Source organism: Oculina patagonica, chromosome 2, assembly GCF_052425735.1.
Source record: "Oculina patagonica isolate OP01 chromosome 2, crgOcupat, whole genome shotgun sequence".
NCBI classification, from domain to species: domain Eukaryota; kingdom Metazoa; phylum Cnidaria; class Anthozoa; order Scleractinia; family Oculinidae; genus Oculina; species Oculina patagonica.
The window spans coordinates 31004100-31029247 of record NC_135759.1 but is presented as its reverse complement, the minus strand read 5'-3'; the positions used below and the strand labels follow the sequence as shown (position 1 = coordinate 31029247).

General features: G+C 39.4%; 3 protein-coding genes across 3 annotated transcripts; all 3 read left to right on the top strand.

The window, feature by feature from the left end:
• The first annotated feature begins 6357 nt into the window (after positions 1-6357).
• Positions 6358-7438, top strand: LOC144642294 (uncharacterized). Its single transcript, XM_078501266.1, has 3 exons — positions 6358-6385; positions 6575-6705; positions 6918-7438. The coding sequence occupies exons 1-3, from the start codon at positions 6358-6360 to the stop codon at positions 7260-7262; spliced, it is 504 nt and encodes a 167-aa protein (XP_078357392.1). The 3' UTR covers positions 7263-7438.
• Positions 7439-10780: 3342 nt separating this feature from the next.
• LOC144642293 (uncharacterized) lies at positions 10781-11858 on the top strand. The gene is made up of 3 exons (XM_078501264.1): positions 10781-11041; positions 11119-11229; positions 11688-11858. Exons 1-3 carry the CDS (start codon positions 10934-10936, stop codon positions 11856-11858), a joined length of 390 nt encoding a protein of 129 aa, XP_078357390.1. The 5' UTR covers positions 10781-10933.
• Positions 11859-17397: 5539 nt separating this feature from the next.
• Positions 17398-19834, top strand: LOC144644115 (adenosine receptor A1-like). Its single transcript, XM_078503534.1, has one exon. It carries the CDS (start codon positions 17625-17627, stop codon positions 18606-18608), a length of 984 nt encoding a protein of 327 aa, XP_078359660.1. The 5' UTR covers positions 17398-17624; the 3' UTR covers positions 18609-19834.
• Positions 19835-25148: the final 5314 nt, after the last annotated feature.

Here is a 25148-nt window from a genome sequence, read left to right as displayed (position 1 = left end):
TAAGTAATACTGGCATGCATCCATAACACTGATGATAATTTTATTATTATTTTATTATTATTATTACTATTATTATTATTACACACCATACTTCCATTTATTTATTACTAGCATAATTTAAAATTAGTGGAATGCGTTCGGTAGGGTGGGGTGATAGGGGTGAAGGGCAGGGAAAGCTGGAGGCATGGGGTGGGAAGTATGATATTTTATTTCCATATTCTCTTGATATCTGCGGTCTGTTTGTCATGTGCAAACTACAATGAAAAGTCCATGTATAAAAATGTATGACATTGCCAAGCTGATGAAACCTGATCTGCTTGTACCAACCCATCTTTCTATAAAACCATAAAAGAAGAATATTAAAACCCTTTTGATTGTGCCAAGCGAAGTGGCTAAAGGTCTTAAATGAATCCAAAATAGAGTACAATGTATATCAAGAAGATACTCTGGAAAATGTTGATACACTGTATAGTTATTTGTAATATATACTAACAGTAACAAAAGACTACTAAACTGAAATGTAGCCATTCCAAACATTTTGATACCAGTCGATTAGTAACAGCTTTTTATTTCCTTACAATCATAAAATACAATAGATGTAACTCAACAGTAATTTAAAATGGTCAACAACTTGAAATAGTCTGCAGCTTTGCTTAGGGCGGCCGAAGGGAATATATTGGTGTATTATAATATTGAGTCTCACAAGTCTGTACGCAGAGAGAAGTTAAATCGGTCACAATTCGGTGTCTTCACCGGGGGCGAATTGCAGCCTCTGTTTCCTACAAAACAAACCACTACACAGCTTTTGATAAGTAGCTTTAGTCATATTTGCTACTCAGTAATGACGCTCCGAATATAGATACAACTTCACTTACAGCTTACCTTGGAGAAAACTGCGAAAAATATCAAAATATAAATAAGCGAAGGCAAACGAACGAAGAAAGCACCTGTGAAAACACAGTCGAAAGTACATGAATTACCAGCTTTGAGCCTGTTATCCTTTCATCGCTGTTGTTGTGTTGGCGAGAAACAAAAATACCAGTGCCTGTCGCCGCGAAGAAGCTCACATAATTTTCACAAACGGCCACTATTTTAACGACGTTCGGTGGCGGACTAAAACTCTACTTCCCTGGATAAAACCCTGTTATGCTTTCCATGTCATTTTCGGTATTATTTTAACTTCGGATAAACATTTCGGCCACTTCTTCAAACAAAACACGTCTTGGTGATTCTAAAATGGACGCCATATTGAAACACCACGAAAGCACATGGCATGGAGATGACGTCATTCGCCCCTGAAAAATTTTCTGGGGCGGCCAAATTGATGACCATACAAAGATAGCCCAAAAAACTCGACTACAAACGGATTAGGACAGCGTTCTCCTTCGTCGAACGCAATTAAATTACTATTTAGCATGGACTTTTTAGATCTGGTAAATTTAATATAAAGTATGTTAACAAAGGGTCCCCTTTTTGCAGGACCTCACAATTGGCTCAGTACAGGAATGCCTTATGCCAGTCATTACTGCAGAAGCTGGTCATAAACTTTCTGGAAATCAGGCTTTTGATATTCTTAGAGGTGTGTTTCACCTGCAACAGTTCAGAGGTCGCCAGCAAGAGGCAATAGATAGTGTTAACAATGGCCAAAGCACTTAACTGATTATGCCAACAGGTGGTGGAAAAACAAATTCCCGCGTCCAAGTAGCAAGAAGGGGGCAAAAAAAAAAAAAAAAAAAAAAAAAAAAAAAATATATAAACCCTGAAATGCGGGCACAAGGACTTTACTGATTCGTCCCCGGTCGTCTCTCAGTCTCACCTATTAATATTAACGTGAGAAGCGCAGGGATGCCGAGTTATTATCTTAACTTGTCAGATAATAACTTGTCAGAATTACCAACAAGCATTACAAGATTTTTTCAATAAAAACTTTTAAATAATTACCTTTAAATGTCTTGTTCCTTAGCTCGCATTGACATTGTTGAGGATAAAGAGTTCAGACATGGCAATTTTAATGATAGAAGCAAAAGAACCATAGTCTACATTAATTTTTTCAGCAGTGAAGGAATGAATGTAGACAACCTGGTGTCATGGCATCTTGGCTCAAAAAGAGACTGGATTTCCAAACCAGAAATTCCAACTGAAATTGACAAGTCACCATCATTTGGAAGAGGCAAAATGTATGGATGTAAAAAAAAAAGAACATTCCTGGTGGTCAAGACATCTTCACCAACGATAAAATCAATCGCCCTTGAAATTCGTTACCTTTAACTTCAAAATCATAAGGGATTAACAGTTCTCCACAACTGTAAGGAAATACAAAGTTTCTAAAGAACAGTTTCTTAGGAACATTTGAGATCTGCATGTTTTACCACCTTCTAATTCTAACCCTTTCAAGTATAAGAAGGAATCTTCCAGAAACAAGCAATCAACAATGCAAAAAGGCAGAGGTCTACACCATCTCCTCAAAATACAAAATGCAATGAGTTCAACAGATAACTGGTTCGAGATGACAAGGGGGGCGGTATATGAATGTCCCAAAGAATGGGCGCTGTAAGAATATAAAAGATATGAAAGGATTTGGATTACACCAAAGACCACATTTCATTTCTTTTGTTCTTCTTCTTCTGCCATTGAAAAGATTTCCCAATCTTTGATGCCAACTCTAAAACTTGCCATAGAGCGTTCAAGTTCTTCTTGGTGATCTTTCGGGTTTTTTGCATAATGGAGGACTATGTCCACCACACTTAACCAGTCATCAGCAATGACTATGGGATCACAGCAAAAAGACCAAAAGTTATTCTCTGTCGACTCCTGTGCTGGTGGAGAATCACATAGCTGCACCACTGCATAACAGCACCCCAAAGCAGCAACAAAGTGAAGCATTCACTTCAGGTAAACTTTTAGTCATCGAATTCTAGCAATATTAAATTTTCTAGTGGGTGCCCTTGCTCACTGGCATTGAAATAGAAAGCAGGGTCAACCATAGGGTTCATTTATTTAAATTAGTTCTCTACAGGTTTATAACAATAACCTATACTTTTTCTGGTTCAGTTATCAATAACATTATTTCTTTTTACTAGCCAATTAAGTTACAGGGCTTGAGACTTACATTGTAACTTGCATTTAGTGCTAACATAACAAAAAACAAATACACTCTCATTTAAAAGGCACAATAGTAAATAAGAAAACAATACCCATGGTGAAAATACGTAGAATCAGACTTAGAAGTTTAGAAGATGAGATTCAATAAATGGAGAAATAGAAAATTCTGAAGATGAAGCATGTCTACAAGAAGGAAATGAAGGAGGCAAACAAGAAAAGAAAAGAGACTGACAGGGTTGAGATGAAATGCAATGCAAATGGAAAAAGAAAGTGTTTAATCTCATTAATTTTAAAAGAAATTCAGTTCTGGTGACAAGAAATATTATATATGGTCATCACAGTCTCGTCAGTTTTTGCTGTGTAATGAATATGTTACCTCCAATGGTTGAAAAGTTGTTCCAAGATAAACTTAAGTTAGGAATGCAGTTCAGACTGTTGCATATCAAAGAGTATGTCAAAGGCTGCTGATTAAGTAAAAACATTTTATGAAGCAGAAGAGTGCTGGCTGTGTATGCTATAGAGCGTGCGTAATTTGCCGGGGGAAATTTCTGAAATTCGGTCAACCATACATATGTACATGTTTAAGCAACACCATCTCGAAGAATATGGGGTTCCCGAAACTGCAAATCAGGCCACTTTGTCTGACAAATTCTTGGAAGACCTACGGAGTCTCAATGAAAAAAAAACAGCAAAGGTAAATTAGTGTTGAAGCAACACCTTCTCGAAAAATGAGTGTCTACTCCTTGTCGCAATTAATCAAATGTTGTCACATATTTAGAGGAAGCAGACATGCGAGTTGGTTCGGACTTATCCCCGCCGGTTGTTTATCTGCGGGTCCTCCTTAATTAGGACAAGCCTCGATGCTCTCGCCTGAACTTGTGACATTTATAAACCAAGCAGTTCATTCGCTGTGGTCCCAATCCTCCCAAGCACATGTTGCTGCAAGCTCAAGTGCAAACGGGGGGGGGGGGGGGGGGTTCCTTCAAGTTCATCATTCAGTTCGCTACCTGTGGTGCAGTTTTTGCCACCTTATCTGTGGGGCCGTCACACACACGAAGGCCAGTTTCTTCTCTTGTTGTGCCATCCTTTGTGTTGTCTTTTGCCACCCAAGTTATGTCAATTGCTTAGCTGGCGCTGCGTATGGCTAAACCAGCGCTTGGCACCCCTAAAAGTGTTGCGGTTTCAAGTGTGGTTCGACCTGCGAGCAAGGCCGATCAATCCTTTGTTGTTGGGCCAGGATTCTCTCCTGGTGGTGCAGATTGTGGCCGAAAAATACATTGATTTAAATGATCGCTGTCGGCAAATTTACAGCAAAAGCAGGCAGAACTGCAGCTCTTATTGGATGATCATTTGGTTTTCGCGATCTTTTAATCTACATGAAATATTTAGCCATTTTTACTGTTATAAATACTATGTTAAATACAAGTTGTTGCTTTTTTTAATCAATTTGAAGACTATGTTAAATTTATACAGAGAGCCACTTGTTCCTTAGTTTTACTGTCAGGACAAGTAGTCTCACACAAATTAATTTCAGCCTATTTTAGGGAATTTAATGATTCAAGAAACTGAATCTGGGAGAAGAGGGCTGATGGCTCATCTGTGCATGTTGCAGCCTAAGAAGTCACCTTGGAGACAGGCATATTGTTTATCATTTAATTGAGACCAGTGGTTGTTACAGAATGAAGGACTTGCATCCTTCTACAGCATCATGAACATGCCATGCATTACATCAGCATAGAAACAATTCTTTCTGTTCCTAAACTTGAACCAGAAGGTGACATGCAACAAGCAGGGTAAAGGCTCCAGCAGCACATTTTGGCAGAAAATGGCCGTGAAGATAGTGATGAAGTTGTGGATGCAACAGTCAGCTTTGATGGTATATGGGCAAAGAGAGGCTTCACTTCTCTTACTGGAATTGTTTTTGTTATTTAAGGAGACACTGGGACGTGCTGGATTATGTTTGTTGACGAGGGAACTATTGATGAAGTTTACGAGGAAAAGACAGTGCAGGTGACGAAAGCTCAAGGAATTCTGAAAGCAGAGAAGAAGAAAGTGACAGAGAAGCTAAGAAAATGAAGCAGACAACCGGGTCATTGGTGCGCGAACTAACTCGGGGGACCTTCCAGTCAATCCTTTCTTCTCAGATTACTTCAATCTGCTTTATCCTCACAATCTATTTGAAGCCAAATATAATTATTTGCCGCCAAACTCGCGATTTAGAAGTTGGCCTGAGAATGGCGTGACATCAGGTGTGATAAAAGCATTTTTCCCATGACCATGGCAATAGGCCTTGTAAACCAAGAAAATATCCAGGACTATTGGTCAACTGATGAGGTTTTGTTGACCCCGTTTTCCCAGAAATAATGTCAAAGGATAAGTTTATGAACATTTTTTCACTTGTGTGACAAACAAATTGCCAATTATGTTCCAAGGGGACAAGCAGGCTATATGAATAACCCTGTCAACAAACTTGGCACCGTATTTAGTATTGTCACTAAAAAAAATTTCAAGTGTTTGGAAGCCAGGAAAAAAATATTTGTATCGATTAGGGGATGATTCCCTTCAGAGGAAAGATACATTTTTAAGACTACAATGCAGTCAAACCTTATCAGTTGGTGACTCAAGCAATGGCTATTATCTAATGTTTGAAATTTACACTGGTGTAAATACAGATCCACCCAGTGCTAAGGGTAAAACCTATGTTCTAGTGATGAGGCTCATAAAGCCATACATTAATGCAGGGTAGTGTTTTTATTTTGGTAATCATCATACACCACCAACTTTGTTCACTGATTTGTATCAGTTGGATTACTGGAGCCTGTGTAACGGCCCGTCACAGGAAGGGTATTCCCCATGCATTCAGGGTTACTCAGGTGAAACAAGGGTCATAAATTTATCATGAACAATGGAACTTTGTTAGCAGTCAAGATTTAAGACAGGAAAGCATTCCAAATGTTGTTGACTGTGTGCTCAGTTTATGAGGTTCAAATTGGACGTAATCACACAAAGTGAACAGGTACTATATAATTTTGGCAAGAACAGGAGAGAAGAGGAAGAAGGAAAAGAGTCCTCTTATCAATGCACTGTCTGCACAGTGGCCCTTTGGGTTCAACTGTATCACACTGTTGGAACAATGTTCCTGCTCACATAAGGAGACATGATGTGAACAATGATGATAATAATGAAAACTATTTTTTTTAATAAAAGGAATCTGCTGGTGGTGCTTTTTTTTTTAAATTTCTTTTAGGCATACATATGGGTGCAGGAAAAGAAGATTATGCAGGTATCCCATGATGCACCACGGAGCAACTATATTATCAACTTGAGTTTGACACGTGACCCCTCATTTACCATGGAGTTGAACGATGTAAACGCTTCGTTCTTCTATTGTATGTTCACTGTCTTGATTTCGACAGTCGATCGCACGTCGTGGCATCGAATTTAGCCTGTTGTAAGTTCCTTACGGTGTTAGGACACGTAAGTTTCCCAAAAAGTCTGCGAGAGCGGCGATTATGTCTATTTGTAGAGTCAGACAAGCTGAAAGACCTCGGTAACAAGGCTTCGCTAGCGGTGATCAATGTAAAATCGAGCTGTATTCACAAGGTTAGTAAGCTGATCTTCACACAATTGCATTTTCCTTTTCTAGTTAAAGTTCTATCAGTAATATTTGTAAACCCCAGTAGATAAAAACGTTCGAATGGCGGTCGCTTGATCGAAGAAATGATACATTTTATGTCACCGTTTTCAGAAAATTTTCACACATATTCGAGACAAGATTTTAACTGTATGTTTGGTATTATTTTTCGTCTACTTAGCTTGAAAATGAAGACGACGACGATTACGGTCGACATGTCCTTGTCATCTTCGAGTTTGAGATTCTAACAAACCAAACCAGCGTTGCTGTGAGCCTCCAGCCGTACGACGACTACGAAGAAGAAAATGCCATCGTAGAAATGCCATGGCTGGACATTACGCTGGTCGATTGTAACTGCAGTCGGTTCCCAAACACTACTAACATTGCTGTGCAGACGGCATGGATCCTCATGCCTCGTGTGATTCAAATGAGAGCAACCCGGGTGAAGGAGAGCCTTCCGAATCAGAGGATGACCAGACAGGTGATGCAACAAATTCTGACTCCATCGAAAATAATGAAGAAATAACTCACTACACTGAGTACTTCAAGGTGAAAGGAAGCACATACCATGAACACTTCCGGAATGCTTTGAGAAAATCCAAGAGACTGTTACTGGACAAGGAGGATGTTCCTGTTCAGCTGATTATTGAACCGACGAATGTAGCTGACGAGAATGCCATCATTGTGCATTGTTTTGGGTGCAGGCAGAGAATTGGTCTACATCTCTATTGGACTTTTTCAAATTTTGACAAATTTACTCATGTAAATTATTTTATATTATATAACCTTTCAGCTATGATTAAAAAGGATTTTCACTCACAGAAAATCCTAATAACAAAAACTATTTTTTTATTACACTGATGTTAGTGGGGAAGTTTAATTATCATCTCTGACTAACATTGACACTGGAAAGATAAACTGTAACATTTATATTTTGCAGGTCTATAATTTTGACACAGTTTTCAACAAAAATATATTATTTGGAAGTTCAGAGTTTTGCAAATACATCCTAAAAGAGTGTTTTCTTAGCAAAATTAGAAATAGGATTTATTAAACTTTAATTTGATACATTGGTTGTAGGAAATTGCTGCATAATTGACTCTACACCGTTAACGATGATTTCCAGTCTGTACTGCGCAGACTCAGAGTTTGTTTTCATTTTTGTTTTGAATTTGTTGAAACGTTACACTTGGGTGATAGGATACATGAAGTTTTTTAGTTTAGAATTCACGACAAGCTAAAACGCCCGTTTGAAATACCGGACGTCAAGCTTCTTTTACTCGTTATTATTGTTTTGCAAGGATATCTGGCGTTAATAATGAAGAAAAAGGTAAGTTTTGTCCCGGAATTTTTATTTTTGCTAGTAAACATTCTTCTGTTTGTGAGACTCACAAACATTGGCAGCAGGATAAGGGTTTAATGAAGATAAAAAAAAAGTGAGGAGAGAACAGGAAAGCAGTAGTTTTTAGTGGAAAATGTGCTAGCGAAATAATTTGAAGTGGCGGCTGCAGAAGCGACTGGATTGACTTTTGTGAATGAAGACGATCTCCCTGTTGCCTTTCCTCGTGTTGCCTATGTGGATTCTGACAATGTAGCACCCTCGGATGTAGAAAATAACGATGGAGAAGAATCTGCTGACGAAGGTGAAGAAAGCGCTGAGGGTGAGGACGCTGAGGATCATGACTAGGCAAATCTGGTGTCGTCATCCCAGACAAGAAGCCCACAAAACCAAATCTTCAATGAAGAGGTTGGTATGACAGTAGAAATGGAAAACAACAGCAGTTGTCTTTACTATTTTGAACTGCTATTCACTGATGATGTCTGCAAGATGATTTTTAGCGACACCATCAGGTTCGAACGCCAAAAATGATCGTAATTGATTGTAATTGATCGTAATTCGCAAGGTCATCTCCACAATTTGACTGTTGCAGAGCTAAAAGCATGGCTAGTTCTCACCTTAACAATGGGCTCAGTTAAAAAACCCAGCCTGAAGTCATACTGGTTTAGCAATTCAGTGATCAAAACTCCATTGTTTCTAAACACAATGTCAAGAGTTCGCTACCTTCAAATTCTGCAGTTTCTGCACTTTGTTAGACAACAACAATGATCCAGACCCTGATAGAGATATACTGTGAAAATCAGACCATTTTTGAATGCTTTGCTGCCCAGATTTACAGCAGTTTATGCACCATCCCAGAATTTGTCTATGGATGAGACTCCCATAAAGTTCAAGGGACGAGTGCAATTTAGAAAGTTTTTGCCTTTGAAGAGAAGTCGATTTGGGCTAAAAAGTTTCTTCATGGCAGATTCTGCAACTGGCTGTCCTCAACACTATGATTTACACTGGCAAGGAGGGTCCCGCAGCCAGCAGAGACTTGGCCATGCATGTTGTTCGCCAGCTAATCGATAAGGGATACAAGTTGTTTGTTGACAACTGGTACACCAGTGCACCACTTTTTTCGGAGCTGGAAAGAAAAGGAATACTGGCTTGTGGTACTGTGTGGGGGAACACAAAATTCCTGCCGAAGGACATTGTTGATCCAAGTAACGAACCGGTCAAAAGACTACAGACAGGAGAATCTCTCTTTCGACAAAGTGACACTTTAGTTTGCGTCACATGGAAAGACAAGAAATTGCGTCCACCTACTGTCAACCATTCCGGAGGGAATTCTTGCTTCTTAAGCAAAGTTATATTTCTTATGTCACAATAATGGTGGACTGAACTGAACCATGGACTGGTATTTAATTTCTTTATAAAAATTTACATGTAAGTCTATCATAAAAATATATTTTTTATATGATACATTTTATGTTACTGTTGGGTGCTTTAGACATGCCTTTAGAGAGTACAGGTATAGCACTTGATATTAAAGTGCCCATCACCCTTACCTAATTATACTTTTTTTCGAAAGTAGACATAACATGTAAGCAAAAACAAGCAGCAAATTGGGATTTGAAGTTATTCCCGATTTTTAAAACGCGATCGAAATCGCGGTTTTCGAAGACAAAAATGTGCCTTTAGGATCCTGGCACTAGTTAGATTTGTGACATCGACCCGGTATCTTGGCGATATCAAAACAACAAACAAATAGCGAGAAAGAGCAAATCAAAGCGCGTGCTTTGGGATTTAAGCTGTCCATCTTCTCCAAAATGTCTAAAAGTGAAATCAATTTTATCCCTGGTTACGTGAATATCGAAGTGGAAGAAGGGACGTTAGGTGAAGAAGATGGCGCTTTGCAGATGGAACTTGACCTGGACACTTACAAGCCGTACCATGACAAGCCCATATCATGCGAAGAATGGGTTTCAGAGTATAAAATGAAACAAGAAACACAACTTGAATTCGAACAAAAGCATGTAACAAATAATGTTATCATCCAAAACTCACCAGTTTTGGAAAAAAATTAACATTTATTTTTGCTTTTCTGGATTTTTGCATATTTTTTTAAAGACAAAGTACCGGTAGGCACATTTTGGCACCAAAAGAAAGTGCAGGATCTCTTTTTTTCAAAAATGTATGGGTTCATGGGATTTATTGTATTAAAACAAAATTACGGTGGAAAAACTTGTGTCATGTCTGAAAATGAGAAGAAAAAAAAAAAACAGTCCCAAGGGGTTAAGCACAGCTTAGGAAATTTCAAAGAATTCTCACCATAGCAAGTAAATTTTCCATTGTGAATTTGTACCAGTCACATTATTCATGAGTTTTCATTGTTAACTCAAAACAAATAAATTTGCTAATAGCTGTGACTGCCATTGGGGTGCACATATTTTATCAAGAAGCTCCAATTGCCATGCTTTGACACATTTACTGTTAAAGTTAAAGGATGTATGTCACGATACTGTGCAAGTGCGACCTTGATTGACACCATTTTTTTTAACCAATAGAAATCGTTATACCAACACCGCGTGCAATGCGAACCGACAACAAGCAGCCTGGAGTTTCCCACGTGTGTGTTCGAAAACCTCTTTGCTTAGCATTTTTTATGGTCTTATAGGATATTTATGTTTTGAAATGGCAAGTACAGACGATGAAGAGGAACAGGTAAGGGAAAAAAGTTTGCTTTTGTTTTGTGCGATGGCGATCAAATTTGAAATTTCTGAGTTTAGTTCGTCGATGGAAATATATTTTGTTTACCTTTCGTTTATCTGTAATTTACATAGACACGAGTTTCGTGCAGTTGTTCAAGTACATGCATGACCAAAACTGGTCTTAGACATCAAGGATGTCCTTGCAAGACAGAAGGAAAACCCTGCACTGCGATCTGTACTTGCGGAACGAGGATAAAGCCATGCAAAAACAAGGTGAGATTTTGCGTTACAAACCAGCGAACATATGTAACACATCACAGATAATTTACCCTGAAATGTTTTTATATCAGGCTGAAAGTGCACATCAGCAAACAGCTGCCCCAAATGTGCCTCAGGCTATGAATGAAGAGCAGTTGATAAGCAAAGAAGAAGAGGCAAGACTGGAAAATCAACGGGTTGTGGTAACAATCGAAACCTGAATATTTGGTTCATTGTTGTTTACATCCGGCCTCAAGAGTCCTCGTGGGGCCGATAAGGATAAGTAACAAGTTTTTTAATGGTTTTTAATTTTTATTTACTGGATAAGAAAACGTGCAATTCAGATTTCTTATTGGGTGATAAGTTGCGTTAGCTTTATGCTTACCGTGTGTAATAAAATAGTTTGTTGTTGGTTATTTTTGGTTTCCATGCCAAGCTTATTTTCAAAGGAACCTAAGATATGCCGTCTCAATACAGTAGTTAGATGTGTTCAGTGTGATATCATAACTATGGCTAGACTTGATTCACCTTTTTCCTTTGTATAAATGGTATAATTTTAAGTTCATCTTGAAAATATTCCACTTTGAATGAGGATAGGACTTATGGCACTGTTGTCATTCAGAAATGTGTGTAATCGTCCATAAATGTTATATTTCCCTAGGAGTTTATAAATACCCTGGACGAAGAGTTGGCAAAGAAGTTGGCTATAAGAGCATTACAAAAAGGCGTAGGAAGCATGGATTTTGTTGACTCACTTCTGATTATGGAACCAGAAGATGATGACAGTACTGACCAAGAACATGATGTTGCAGGGGATGGCTCACCTGTATGAGTTCACCTGTACAAGCAAGTAGACAGTCGATCGACCAAGAACCCGTTCCGGAATGGTGTAAATGTAGTTGCTGTCGCACAATGACACAAGACATTGAAAACAAGTGTTGTAACCAGAGAAACTGTACTTCTCAAACAAGGCGATTTCGCAAACTTTGTTTGGATGCAGAGTATTTACAACTTTGCGCAAAGAATACAGCGGACATCCGAAATGATAGGCAAGACAGTAGCACTCATACTTTTCGCAAAGCTGCCTATAGAAACTATATTCTAGACACACATGGCTACCTTGGGAAAAGGAAAGTTGTTCCCTCTTGTGTTCTTTGCATCCGGAGGCACTATCCCTCGGCGACTGGTGTATATATGGGTTTTCGAGCTCAATAGGCCATTTATGAAGAAGTAACTTTGATATTGTTGAACATTATTTTATCATAGAGCCTTGTTGGAAGTGCCCTGTATTAGAATATACTCCGCATGCCTATTGTAGAATTCTGGTTATAAGCCCCCTCCCCTCCCCCCCCTCCCATTATAGGCACGTTGTCCTGGAAACTGTTAGATGACAGTATTGAATAGGGCTAATATTGGTAAATAATATTTCATTCGGATTATAAGCCCCTCTGTTTATAAGCCAAAGTTGTATAAGCCCAAGGCTTATGACCGGAATTCTACAATTATTCCACAAGGTAGGCGTTTCATTTCATTCCTTTTGGATTATGTGTACAGACAGTAATATTGCATTGTGAATTACTATGACAATGAAGAGGTGCATCGAATAACATCCCATTTTTTACTGTTATGATAATGACAAATACTCTGTCTATTATGTGAGGAAAGAACAAGCAAATTTGAATATCTAAGAGGAAACAAAAATCTCTCGAAATTTTCCATGTACCTTCATTGTCTGTTTTATCGAAAATGAATTGTTTGGTTATTTGTTGTTGTTGTTGTGTTTTATTTCACAAGAATCAATCTTCATTGTAATGAAAACTTTACATTTAATTTTTAAAAATGGTATAATGATTTACACCTCCCTACAAGTTTTGTTTTGGGGTTAAGACAAAGAATTTTCCTGATAATATGGGCCAGCCCAGAAGATAGTGGATAAACTCATACATATTTTCACACGAAACAATTTATTTATAAAAGTCAATACCACTATTTTTTATCTCCATGTGATAGTGTATGTTTGTGTTGGTCAAAGTAACCTAAATCCAACAAATGTCATTAAAGAGATATTTGCTGTTCACCATGTTGTAATATGACAAAGGTAGAGGCTAATTTAACCATGTCTGTTCAGAGTACTGGCAAATGAATGGTAGCAAGGCTGACACTGACCTTGTTTTGATACCAACCTCACTGCAGTAAGTCTACAAGTCTGATATTGCTCATGTTGTGACCACCAGAACTCCTGGTCAATAGCATTTCCAAGCACACACAAGGGTGTTTCATTTGTTCTTTCAGATAACAGTGTTGAAATGAATGGATCCCACTTAAGGAAATACTTATGTTGACCAATTACTATTATTGAAAACCTTGCCAAAAAGTTGATATTGTATAGTTTTTAAAATGATGTAACATAATCTTACATTATTCTTAGTTTTTTACTCTGTGATTTTTTTAGGTAGGTGTCCCACAAACTAACAAGTGATAAGGGAAAGCAAAGACAAGACTATCTTCAGAACTTACAACGCATCCGAGGACTTTCCAAGAATATTCAAACACACTTGGGAATGCCATGGTAAAGTAAAAATTGCATTTTTGAATGTGGATTTATGTCATAATTATTTTATTATTTTTAGCTATTATTATTATTATTATTACTACTACTATTAGTACATTGTTTTTTCACACACTGTGTTTACTGTTAAATAAATTATTTGAAATAAAAAATAAAACACACCAGGCAGTCTAGTTTGCAAAATGTTAATTATCAGTGCACCATTTGGTCGGATGAAATTTCAGGCATGTAACCAAGCTGGCAAGCGAGAAGTGCTATCATATTATTCACTTGTTTGTTTTGATTTGCCTGATTTTAATTCCACACCAAGTTTGCTTCCCAGCGGTCAAAACTCAACTATGGAGTTTAATTTTTGAAAAATGACTTGTAACCAATGAGCTTGCAGCAATGAAAAATCAATGGCTGTTGTGCAAGCAATGCAAGTAAGCAGCAGTTATTATTTGCTGGCTTTTAAAGGATGCTAGTCAACCATGATGCTTTGCGCGTACCAAGAGGCTAATCTGCATTTTAAATGCCATCTAATTTCAAGTGTTTTCAATTGTGGCAGACAATCCAAGCGCATCCTCGTGTACACAGTATATTCATATCTTAATCTACCATTAAAGTCTTAAGTAATTATCTGTGCTTCATTACGAGCGTTAATTTTATTGGTTTCTTTTAATTTGCCGTTAAAATATTCGTTTGTAAGTAGGATGCCCGATGTCATCTCGTGTTCCAAAGCCCGGTTGGTCGAAACCACCGAACAAAGAGAATTTTATCGCGACAATCAACGTTCGACCTCTGAAATCAAAAGCAAGATAGCCTTGGCATCAAAGGGCCAAAGTATAGCCAGTTTCCCTTTCGACTCCACGTAATCTTGTAGAACAAATCTTACAAATGAAAAAGAAACACAAATACTCTATAATACACGTACTCTTCATTTGAGTGAAAACTTCCGCGCGTTGTCAAATTTCGTTGCAGTCTGTTGACTTTGTAAGCGCGTCACATGTAATCTAAAACGAGGCTCCCCGCAGTTGCCCGAATATAAACAATAATAGAGGCGTGGCTGACTAGGATCCTTTAACCAGAACACATCGTGCTTTTGACCAGAATGCACTATGCAGCAACCAGAATGGACTGTGCTCTGGTGGAGCCTTGGTTTGAGTTTATGACACGCAATGAACTGCCACTAGCCTTCTTTTATTTCGGCAGTGAACCTTTTATTTTAGTTCGTTGTTCATAAACTAAGACAACTCGAGTTGTAAATATTTTTTTCACTTATACCGGAAATCCATTTAGTTTTCACACTAAAATTCAAAGCATTTTAAGAACTTGAAACGTAAAATATCTTAGAACTTGCATTTAATAGTGACTGAAAGTTTGGTCCATTCATCTGCATGTGCTGAGGTGTGAAATTCAACAAGAAGCACATGGCGCGGCTTTGACTGGCTTTCACGTATTCTTACTAAACTTCTACAAGCATTTCGAGAACTTGATTGAATTTGTTGCTTATAATGCATATCCCTTCAATCTAATATGCAGAAAAGTAAACCAAAATAACCGCAGCAATTACGTATCCTTAGGTTGCCATGTCACGGAGTCAGATACTATTTAAAACGTGCTCAATATTTCAAGCTGTGCAAGTTCTTCAAGCAGACTGGAGAATAAGCTTTATAACACAATACTTAGTCTCTTACCTGCGGCAATAAGGTGGCCCTCATCTTGCCTCTACAAAGTTTTGATGCGAAAAGAAACCAAATGGCGCATCCCCCACTCCGCCAAAACATTCCGCCATTTTCAACATGTATCCCACAAGTCAAATGGACCTTCATTCAGTTCCAGTCTGACGCGATCGCAATCCCCGCTTTTCCGCGAACCAAATTTCATTCAAGTTCAGGTTCATTCAAGTTTGAACGAATGCACAGTGCTTTCCTGATATAAAAAGAATTATGCTGCTAGTTCCAACGAACAAATTCTATCTAAACGCGGCGCCACCTAACTAAGGTCATGTGATCACTTTCATCATCTGACTGGCTTGCTCTTGATATTCGCCCTTCCTAAAGCCGCACATTATGCATTTTTTACTTGTTTTTGTTTTTGTCGCAAGCGAAAAGAATCACCCTCCCTTGCTGACCTTGCTACACTGAAAGGCGGGAGCCGGGTTTAATTATTCTAGATGAAGTCTCTCATCTCCAGTCGTAATAGATTGACGATCAATGATACCAACCGGATGAGTCAAATGCAAATGTCACTGGTTAGAGAGATTTTCGACTGTGGTCATTTTCACCGGAACCGGAAACCGCGTACCCATGATACTCACGGAAAAGCTGAACCGGGTCTGAGCGTGTTATCTCTCACTAGCTTCTACCGGTCTTGGGCGTTCATCAGCTCTTGACGGACTAAGTAGGTCTAAGAAAGTGTTCCATTAGAAAACGAGAACCTAAAACAATGGAACCACGATTTAACGATCTTCTATATAGTTCTCGGTATAACTAACGATTTTCTTAGCCCGAGTAATAGTAACCTGCGATCAGGCTTTCTTTTTTTTCGCGGCGGAGGGAAGGCGAAAAAAGGAAAGCCTGATACAATTACTTGTGAAGTCGTCTGCCGCCCCCTATCTGTCCACGTCGTCGAGAATGTCGGCGATGCCATCAGATAAGCGTGATTAGCGCCTTCAAATTATATTTTTACTCTCACAAACGTGTGTTTGAATGACCCTTTTGAACGAGCTGATCGGATGGTTTTTAAAATTTGTTTTCTGCAAAGGCTGATTTTGTGTAAGGCTCAAATTAGACATTTCAAGGTTGTAGTTTTCGTCACTGGCACGATCGTCTGGCGTCGTCTTTGGTGGTGTGATGTAATAATCTTCGACACCATTGGTGATAGATCACGCTCTTGCCGAATTCCGTCGGAAGCACCGCCAATACATCTTTTCTTTTACAAACTATTCGTCGAATACACTCCCTTTGTTCGTCTTTAAATGTTTTGTGAACAAAACTCTTGAGATATTTTCTAAAAGCTAGAAGAACTCGCTCTCTACTTCATTCCGCTCAACACCCGCCATGATAACAATCATCTACGCGTGATATTTTTGGACCGGAAATTAGATTTGAACTCAATTAGCCAATCAGGATAGAGTTTTAATGTTGCCTTTTGTTTTCTGACCAATCAGAGAAAAGTCCAGATTCTGGACTTTTTACAGACGACTCGACAAGTAATTGTATCAGGCGTTCATTTTTCCGTTGACCCCTCCGCCGCGAGAAAAATAACGCCTGATCGCAGGTTAGAGTAATAGTAAAATCTGTGGAACACAACCCCGTTAAGCCCAATCCCAGCTAATCCCTTGGCTCTTCGTTACATTGAGGTTAAAGTGTATCGTAGCCTGCATTGTAAGTATTGTAGGCACAGGGGTAACACAGGACGCGATTTGTGTCATTTGTTGGGGTACCGGTAGGGGTGCGTCTCCCTACTTCACGCACGCCCCTCTGAGGCCCTCTTCTCTAACATGCGCTTCATATCACTCATGCCCCAGATATGCCCTAGCCTGCGTACTCTCTACTTCTGCCTGACTCCTGCACGTTCACTGTCCATCATGACAAAATTAACCTGCCGCCAACGAAACCGGGTTTTCTCCTTTTGTGTCGGTGGCGCGATAATCTGTCTGCTTTCCTAGGCTTTGACAAGGTAACTATCAGTTGCCAAGGTAATATCTATTGTCCCAGGCTATTGTGGTTATCTGTCACGTACATGACTGTCAGAGGTCAATGTCCGTCTGCTTTGCCCCTAACTGCAGGATAAAATAAACGTTTTGCGTGGACGGAAACTCTGTTGATTATTTCAATCCAAATTAGACGAAATACTCATTCGCCGCAGACGGGAATTATGCTTACTTCCAACCAAACAGGATAAAGTGACCACTTTACGTGAACGGAAACTTGTACTTTACTCTTAGCTGCCAAAATAGAGCAGTTGGAGACAGGCCAAGTACATATTCATTCTTTGTAAAACTATTGTTTGTAAGGAGTGACCAACAACAACAGCCTGAAAAAGATGGACGACACATTTTTATTCTCTGAAACGCCATGTCTCAATTCAACCACACCAGTGGTTCTTCCATTCATAACAGGCGGAGTTTCAGCGCTTCTTTGTCTAGTGACTGTGCCGGGAAATCTTATCGTGGTTATGGCAGTTTTCATTGATCCAAACAAAGACCTGCGTTCTCCTTTCATGTACTTAGTGGCAAATCTTGCAATGGCAGATTTGTTAGTGGGCCTTGTCACAGAACCTGTCTCGGCTTATTACCACATAAAGAACGCTCTTGGCGTGATCGACTATGAGCGGCTGAGTACTGCTGTTCACATGCCGTTCTTCATCTCTTGTACGGCTTCGGTTCTGAGTCTAGCCGCGCTAACAGTTGATCGCTACATCGCCATAACATCACCATTCCGATACAGGGCAACACTGAGTCATATGCGGGCTGTTATCGCGTGTGTTATTGTATGGACGCTTTCATTAAGCTTCCCTTTCGCGTATCTCTACGTGGGTTTCTTTCACTACGCGTTTCTATTTGCCAACACTGCCGTCGTGTTGACTTTTCTAGTTTTGTTGTTTGCCTACATACGGATTTACAAGATATTTCGTCGTCAAGTCAAGGAATGGGACAGTTTACATGATAGCACAGACGACAGTCGTCTCAAGAAACTCAAAATGCGTTGGGAGCAGAAGATTACGAAAACCTTACTGATAATGTTAGTGTTATTTATATCATGTTATCTGCCCGCGTGCGCCCTCATATACATCATCAACTTGTGTAACACATGTAACTGTGACCTTGTGTTATGGTCACGTGACGTTCAGTTTCTGCTTATTTTAGCTAACAGTTCAATGAACCCGTTCATTTATTCGTGGCGTTTGAACAACTGCAAAAGAGCCTTTCTTTGGATCGTTACGTGTGGAAAGAAGGGGAAAAAATCGAGGAAATTTTCGGCTTTTGAAATGCGGACAATGAGACGTGCGTCTACGCCAAATCCATAGCCCTCTGACCAATATGGGCTCCTGGTTTACAGTACAAAAGAACTTTGGAAGTGTAGACAACTTACAAGATGTACATTAATAATTTTGCGAATACATCCTTCTCAGGCGCTGCGCACTTTTGCTATGCTGGGGACAAAGGACACCTTGTGCGAAGCGCGAGCGATGAGCGCGTAGCGCAAGGAACGCATTTTCTTCCCAATAAGAGGGCGACGTCTGGAAACGTGGCAGCCTCAAATACGGTACATCATTCATTATCTAGTGTAGAAATATAGAACGGCTGAAAAACGCTGATAAAAGTAATTTAACCATTTGACTTCACCCAGAGGCTGAATACAATATTCACAACCAGAAGCCCATGGTAATAAAATAACAAAAAAAGCAACAATGAAAAGAACTTTCTTGGAAACTGTTAGATTAAAGTTAGCCTGCATAACAGGCGCCTTTGTAGTTTTGGGCGCGTATTTCGAATTGTTTGACCTTATTTCCCTCGCGTGGCCGTCTCGCGCCTTTTGCGTTTCCCAAACACGCGCTCAAAAACTACACAGGCGCCTGCTACGCAGGCTAGATTAAAGTACCTTCTCCGTAGTAATACTTATCCTGTAGAACAAGAGGTTTTGTGGTGGTTTAACTTTTGTAGAAAGCGTTAGGCAACCGCGAAGCGCGTGTGTCACGCACGAAGGAAGAGGCGTCTCTTTCGTCACGCGTGACTCGCGCGATCAGCACGCTCCACAAAGAGCTCTACAAAACCTCCACTGATAAAAAATATACCACAACGATAGTACACAGAAGAGTTTTACGAGCGCTATTACCGATGCCAGAACCTAACTCTAAAAGTTTGTATTAAAACATTTACAAGTTCATCGAGTCATTCAGCAAATCAAACAAACGTTTCGGCAAAGTTGTTTTAACGTCTATGTACCTTTTGAGATAAAAATATTGCTGGTCCTAAACACCCAAAAATGCTAATGAAATGCGGCTTAGCCAAGTTCCGACACCCTAGGACCCCAGCGATTGCAATACCTAAACCACAGGCACAAGATAACCCTGACTAGTCCCAAGTCGTCTCTTATGCGAAAATTGTAAGTCAGCTTCCAAGACTCAACAGTGGACTCAAGACGAACTCAAAAGACGACTGGGGACGAGTCAGCAAGATAACCAACAATAGTTTCCGCACCACCTCGAAACAAGTCACGTCGTTTGTTTTCAAAACAATAGCTAACAGGTCACAACAATGTCCTTGGCCAAAGAAAACAATAGTCGTGTTTATAACGGGCGATGAGTAGAGGTTCCACAGAGGTTTTATAAATTTTGCCCAGGGATTAGAAAAAAGTGACAGCTTCCCTTTTCATTCTTCCTTTGTTAATAATAAGAAGAATATATTAAAGGGGGTTTCTTTCCTTCTATGTAGCTCTTCAATCAGTGCCTTTTATCTAGCTTCGTCAGAACGAAGCAGGAAAGTGCGTCGTCAGAGGTCATTAGTGGCTAATTTCTTGTCCATAATTAAAATATATAAGGGAACGCAATCAAGTTATTTTGGAGAATGAAATACAACGTCTAACAGCTCACCGAAATTTTTAAATACGTCTTTACAAGAAAAAAGCGCCTGATCGCAGGTTATCACAAACCTGGCACTGACCACGAAAAGGTTAACGAGAAAGAGACAGCAGCTCCAATGAAAAGGATCCTTTGAAATCACTGTCTTTTGAGATCTTTCTCTTACTTTGAATAAGCCCTGCTTTTACGAGGGCTTTTACCATTATCATCATTCAATAGCAACCGGTTTGGCGTCATCGAGAAAACAAAAGAGCAGATTAACAACAGGTGATTGTCAAATGACGAATTACGATTGAGCAACCGTGTCAATACCACGAACACTGGCCTGCAAACAAAGCATAAGTAATTTACGCGATGTTAACATTGCCAGGAACATACGCCATTAGTTTTATGGGCGAATTACACTTGTCTGATCAAAGAGAAAAACAAAGTTTACGAGCTTCGTGTCCGGTTTCGTGCTCAGGAACAGGGTCTTTCTGAAAGGTGCGGGATTAATGCAAAGTTAAGTACTTTACGACACCCTCAAAGGTTGAATCGAGAGCAACGGGTAGATGACAATGAAGCAATGAAGGATGACTTAACTGTCGTAAACATCATCGAACAATAGTCAAGTGGTTAGTCTATACTCGTTCTTGAAGGCCTAAGAGAGTTTGCCTAGTTCACAGGGTTTGAAAATTCGCTTCTGGTAATTACGGATAATCTCTCCTCAGCCGTCTTCAGATACCAACTTAAAAATATAGTGGTGGAAATGTTACTATAAGAAGGATTGCCTTTCCCGATGACAGCTGCCTGTAATTGAATTGTTTTGTAAAGCTGGTCCACTCCGTGTTTGGTTCGACTTTACTAAGACTGGTCTCATTCCTTTTGAACCAAGAACAAGTAGTAGTTTAAAATACTGTTACATGGATATTGGACTCTCCTATCATCGATAAAGCTTTAATAACATTGCTCGATCAGTGTGTGAGTTTGAACGAAACGAGTGATAAGAGAAATTGGTTGTTCCAGTGATCATCTACACCGGCGTAATTCAACTGTACTGAGGAACAAAGGCTACACATTGTAAAATACTTTAGACACTCCACTCAACACAAGGACCATACTGTGAGTTATGCCGTTAACTAAAGGCCTAAGTGTGGATATGTCTACATTAGCGCTGTCACGTGACAAAGGTAGCGTACAGTTATTCGAGAATGAGAAAAATCTAACGGGTGAAGCACCATGGAAACATTATGCTCGAGCTATGCTACCCCTGTCCCCTGTGGCAAAGAAATCTCGACAAAGCGGAGTGACCTCTAATCGCGCACACGGAGAGAGTGATGAAAAGCGTGGTAGTAGTTCCGAGAAACCAAATTTTGACCAACAAGATGAGAGAAGGGATGTCGTGATTGGTGTTGAGCCAAACAACGGTTTGCCAAGCGAAAATAACTCGCCGAAACGAAACAACAGAAACGCAATGCTTAAGCGATTGGCAGATTGTTTCGCTTACAAGCATAGGGGAGTGAAATCAGGAGTCAGGAGGCACAGGGTCATGGGTTTTTATCCAGAGCTATACACAATACATGAAAATGCATCCGAGCTGGCTAATGATTTAGAAGTAAACTATCAAACGGCGGTAAGCTCAAAGACAAATGATATTGATTTGTTAGAAAATGACTACAACGACTTTGATGATACCGATGCAAGTTTCACACTTTGCTGTAATACAAATGATCAAAAGATTGCATCATTGCATGAAGACATCAAGGAGCTTTGGAAACGCCTTGAAAATGTAGAAAAGGAGTTTGCTTGGGCCAGAGGAAACATTTTAACACGCAATGCAGATGCCAGTTAGATTTACGACGGTGGATATTTCAATTAAATCCTAATGCCTATATAAATACTACATTTCGGAATTTAATAGAGCACTCGCTCGAATTGAAAATCATTCTTTGAATGCCAAGGAATAAATTAATTGAACAATTAGAACCCAATTAGGTCAAAAAAATTAAAGGGTATCCAAAAATATACCCCTCAAGAACTAATAAAGAACTTGCCCTTTATTATGCAGTTTTAAATAAACAACACCACAAGTTAACCAACAGAAAGCTTGTTGGTATTGAGTTATAAATAGCTGAAAGAATTAATTAAAAATTATTCTATTTGTATTCAGTTCTTATCACTGTTTCATGTAAATAAATTATCCTCCTACTCTATTATTGTTCCTTTTAGTTCCTCTTCTCCTCAGCATTTGTCCTTGGCTGCCTGGAGCTTTAATATCTATCCACTAGTTAAATGCGGACTGTATATGTTCTCTCCGGCTTTCTCGACAGTTTTTGATAGAGATCTTTTTGCCTTCTGCCTTTTCGTTACTTTTTTTCTATCTTCGAGGGCAATGTAAATTTTTACTTTGGGGGTCTTACTTTCCTATTTCCTGCCGACTCCACATTATTAACTTTCATCGACCAATAAGCCTTGTGATCCAGATTTTTCCTTCTAACATTTTTGCATGTTTCTGCTGGAAAATATGTAATCGGCGTTCATCTCCTTTACTCTTAAAGGATAAGGGAATCGCAACCAAGATTTGAAGGCGAATTCGACCAAAAAGAAGCCTTTTCACATAGTCTAAAATGTCAGTTGTTTCCTTCAGTTTCTTTTCAACCTTTCAACCATCACTTTCAAGGAAAAGGATCAAAAGTCAGCCTTTTTGTACAGTTCCTAAAACAATTTAAAACATCTTTCAGAAAGAAGAGTACTGAAGCGAAATAACGCCGCGCGGAACTCAAAGCTCGTGTCACGTATTTCGCACCTTTCGCGATTACCACGCGCGCTCTCCACGCTAACCCACGCAAAGAATGTCAAATAAAGCTGATTAACATCAATTACTGAATTTTTCTTTAATTAATCCTTTTCAGCATTTCAGTCGTAATTTTGAATATAACTTCTTTTTGTTATACCTTATTTTAATGTCAACTCGGAGTTTTGATTGCACCTCGAAGCAATGCCGTCCTCTGATCTTTTGACAGCCGGGCAGTGTATCGATGTTGTTAGGGAAAATAACTTGTTTATAACCTAGAGATTTAAGCGGTTCCGCAAACGCAACGAAGGGAGACCGATCTACACACTAACGAGCTTGTTAAAACAATTACTTGTTTTCGTTTCGTAAAGAAGGAAGAACCACGCAAGGTTCATTGTGTTGCCGTATGACCTCAATCGACAACATGTCGACGTCTTGGCAAATTGTCGACGATTGAATTGCGAGAGAAGGTTTATATTGCATCCAAAACTGTACAAAGCCTCTCGGCATTACTTCTCGTGCTTGAGTTGTTTGTGACGAAGATTTCTTGTTGAAGCGTCTCTTGTTTCCACCTTTAATCTCAGGTCCAAAATGAGAAGCTGATTTATCAGATTCTTCTTTACCTTTATTGTGAATAGACGGCAAGAATCTCTCTTTTTTACTGTTCATATAACGGGATCCAGTTAGATCGCGATCCTGTAACTTAGATAACTCACTTTGGCTGTAGTTTCCATTGTTTGCTGCTCGTTTACGCTTGTGATTTTCCTTACCATCTGTCAACTTTAGTCTCCATTTGTCTAAATCTTGCTGGTTTGCCATACTTAAAAAAGGCGATGGAAGGCAACGCGAGAAGAGTTCAAATCCGACTTCCGCTACACCATTTGAAACGCCATTTAACGTCGGAGACTCAGTACAGCTGTTTAGTTTGTTAGTCAATCAGCCCTAACATTGTATACGCACAGAATCGAAGAGAAGAAGGAGATCTGATGTCTTTTGGTATTCGATTTCAAGGCTAATATTTTGACGCCGCATTCCCAGACGGTAATATGTTGAATCTTTTGGTCGTCTCTGAGATCGCGTGAGGCAAATGGATACGTGTGTGATTACATGTTACAACTTACAAACCCGCCTCACGCTTGACTTGGAACGAGAACAACGAGAAGCAAGACACGCTTACAGGGGAAGAGTAAGCACCAATGCGTACACAGTGGGGTGGGCTAGGGCAGCAACAGACAAGTCGAAGAAAACATTCAGACGCATTTTCAGCTGTGAAACATGGTACAGTCCACTCTCGCCTTGCGGACACACCGCTATTGCGGACACTCGCTATTACGGACAAAATCCAGATCCCCGGCGAAAGAGGTTTGACTGGAAATGACTCCCGCTATTACGGACTCTCGCTATAACGGACAATAAACGACGCCCCGAGCGTGTCTGCTATAACGAGAGTTGACTGTACTGCAACTGGGAATTGCAAACCAATTTTATTTTATTTCCTTACCCAAACTGAGAAACAAAAAAGCGATTTTTTATTTGGTGCAAGCTGAATGAATCCTTCCAAGCACCAAATACTTATCCCCTCTCTTATTGCGACAAAAAGGGCCTTATTTCCCTTTTAGGGAAATTGAAAAGGTGATGATCTAACTTCATCATGAGAAAGAATGAGTCATTTCCAGTCCATAACACCCCTAACACTGGCAATACAAAATCTTTAATTTGTAAGACGTCCCTTAACTACCAAGGGATTTTTATATAAATGGGTTTTTTGCCTGAAGGATGTAAAATGACAAAATCCTCATATTTTTTAAGACAACGGACAGAGGGGAAGAAGAATATTACCTGATTACTAAAGCAGTCACCACGGTGATTTTCCACTACCGTAAAATTCCGGCGAAAGTCCTGGGTATATGTATATTTTTCTTCAAAAGTCTATTTTGCTTGGTATATTGTTGGAAGGAATTATGTGTTTCAAAAATGGTTGGGCTAGTTGGAGCAGATTTGCTCCTGAAAAGTTTTAGGTGTACAAAATACCGCGTTGTAAAGCTGTTTAATTTAAAACGATATGAAGGTAAAGTGATGAGCAACAAAGGTCCCATATTAAAAGGCAAAACAAGATCTTCATCAAAAAGTCGAATGGTCCTCTGCATTTTTATTTTGTGGCACAAGTTCTACATAATTGGGAGCGAAAAACTGGAAGATATTACATCATTACA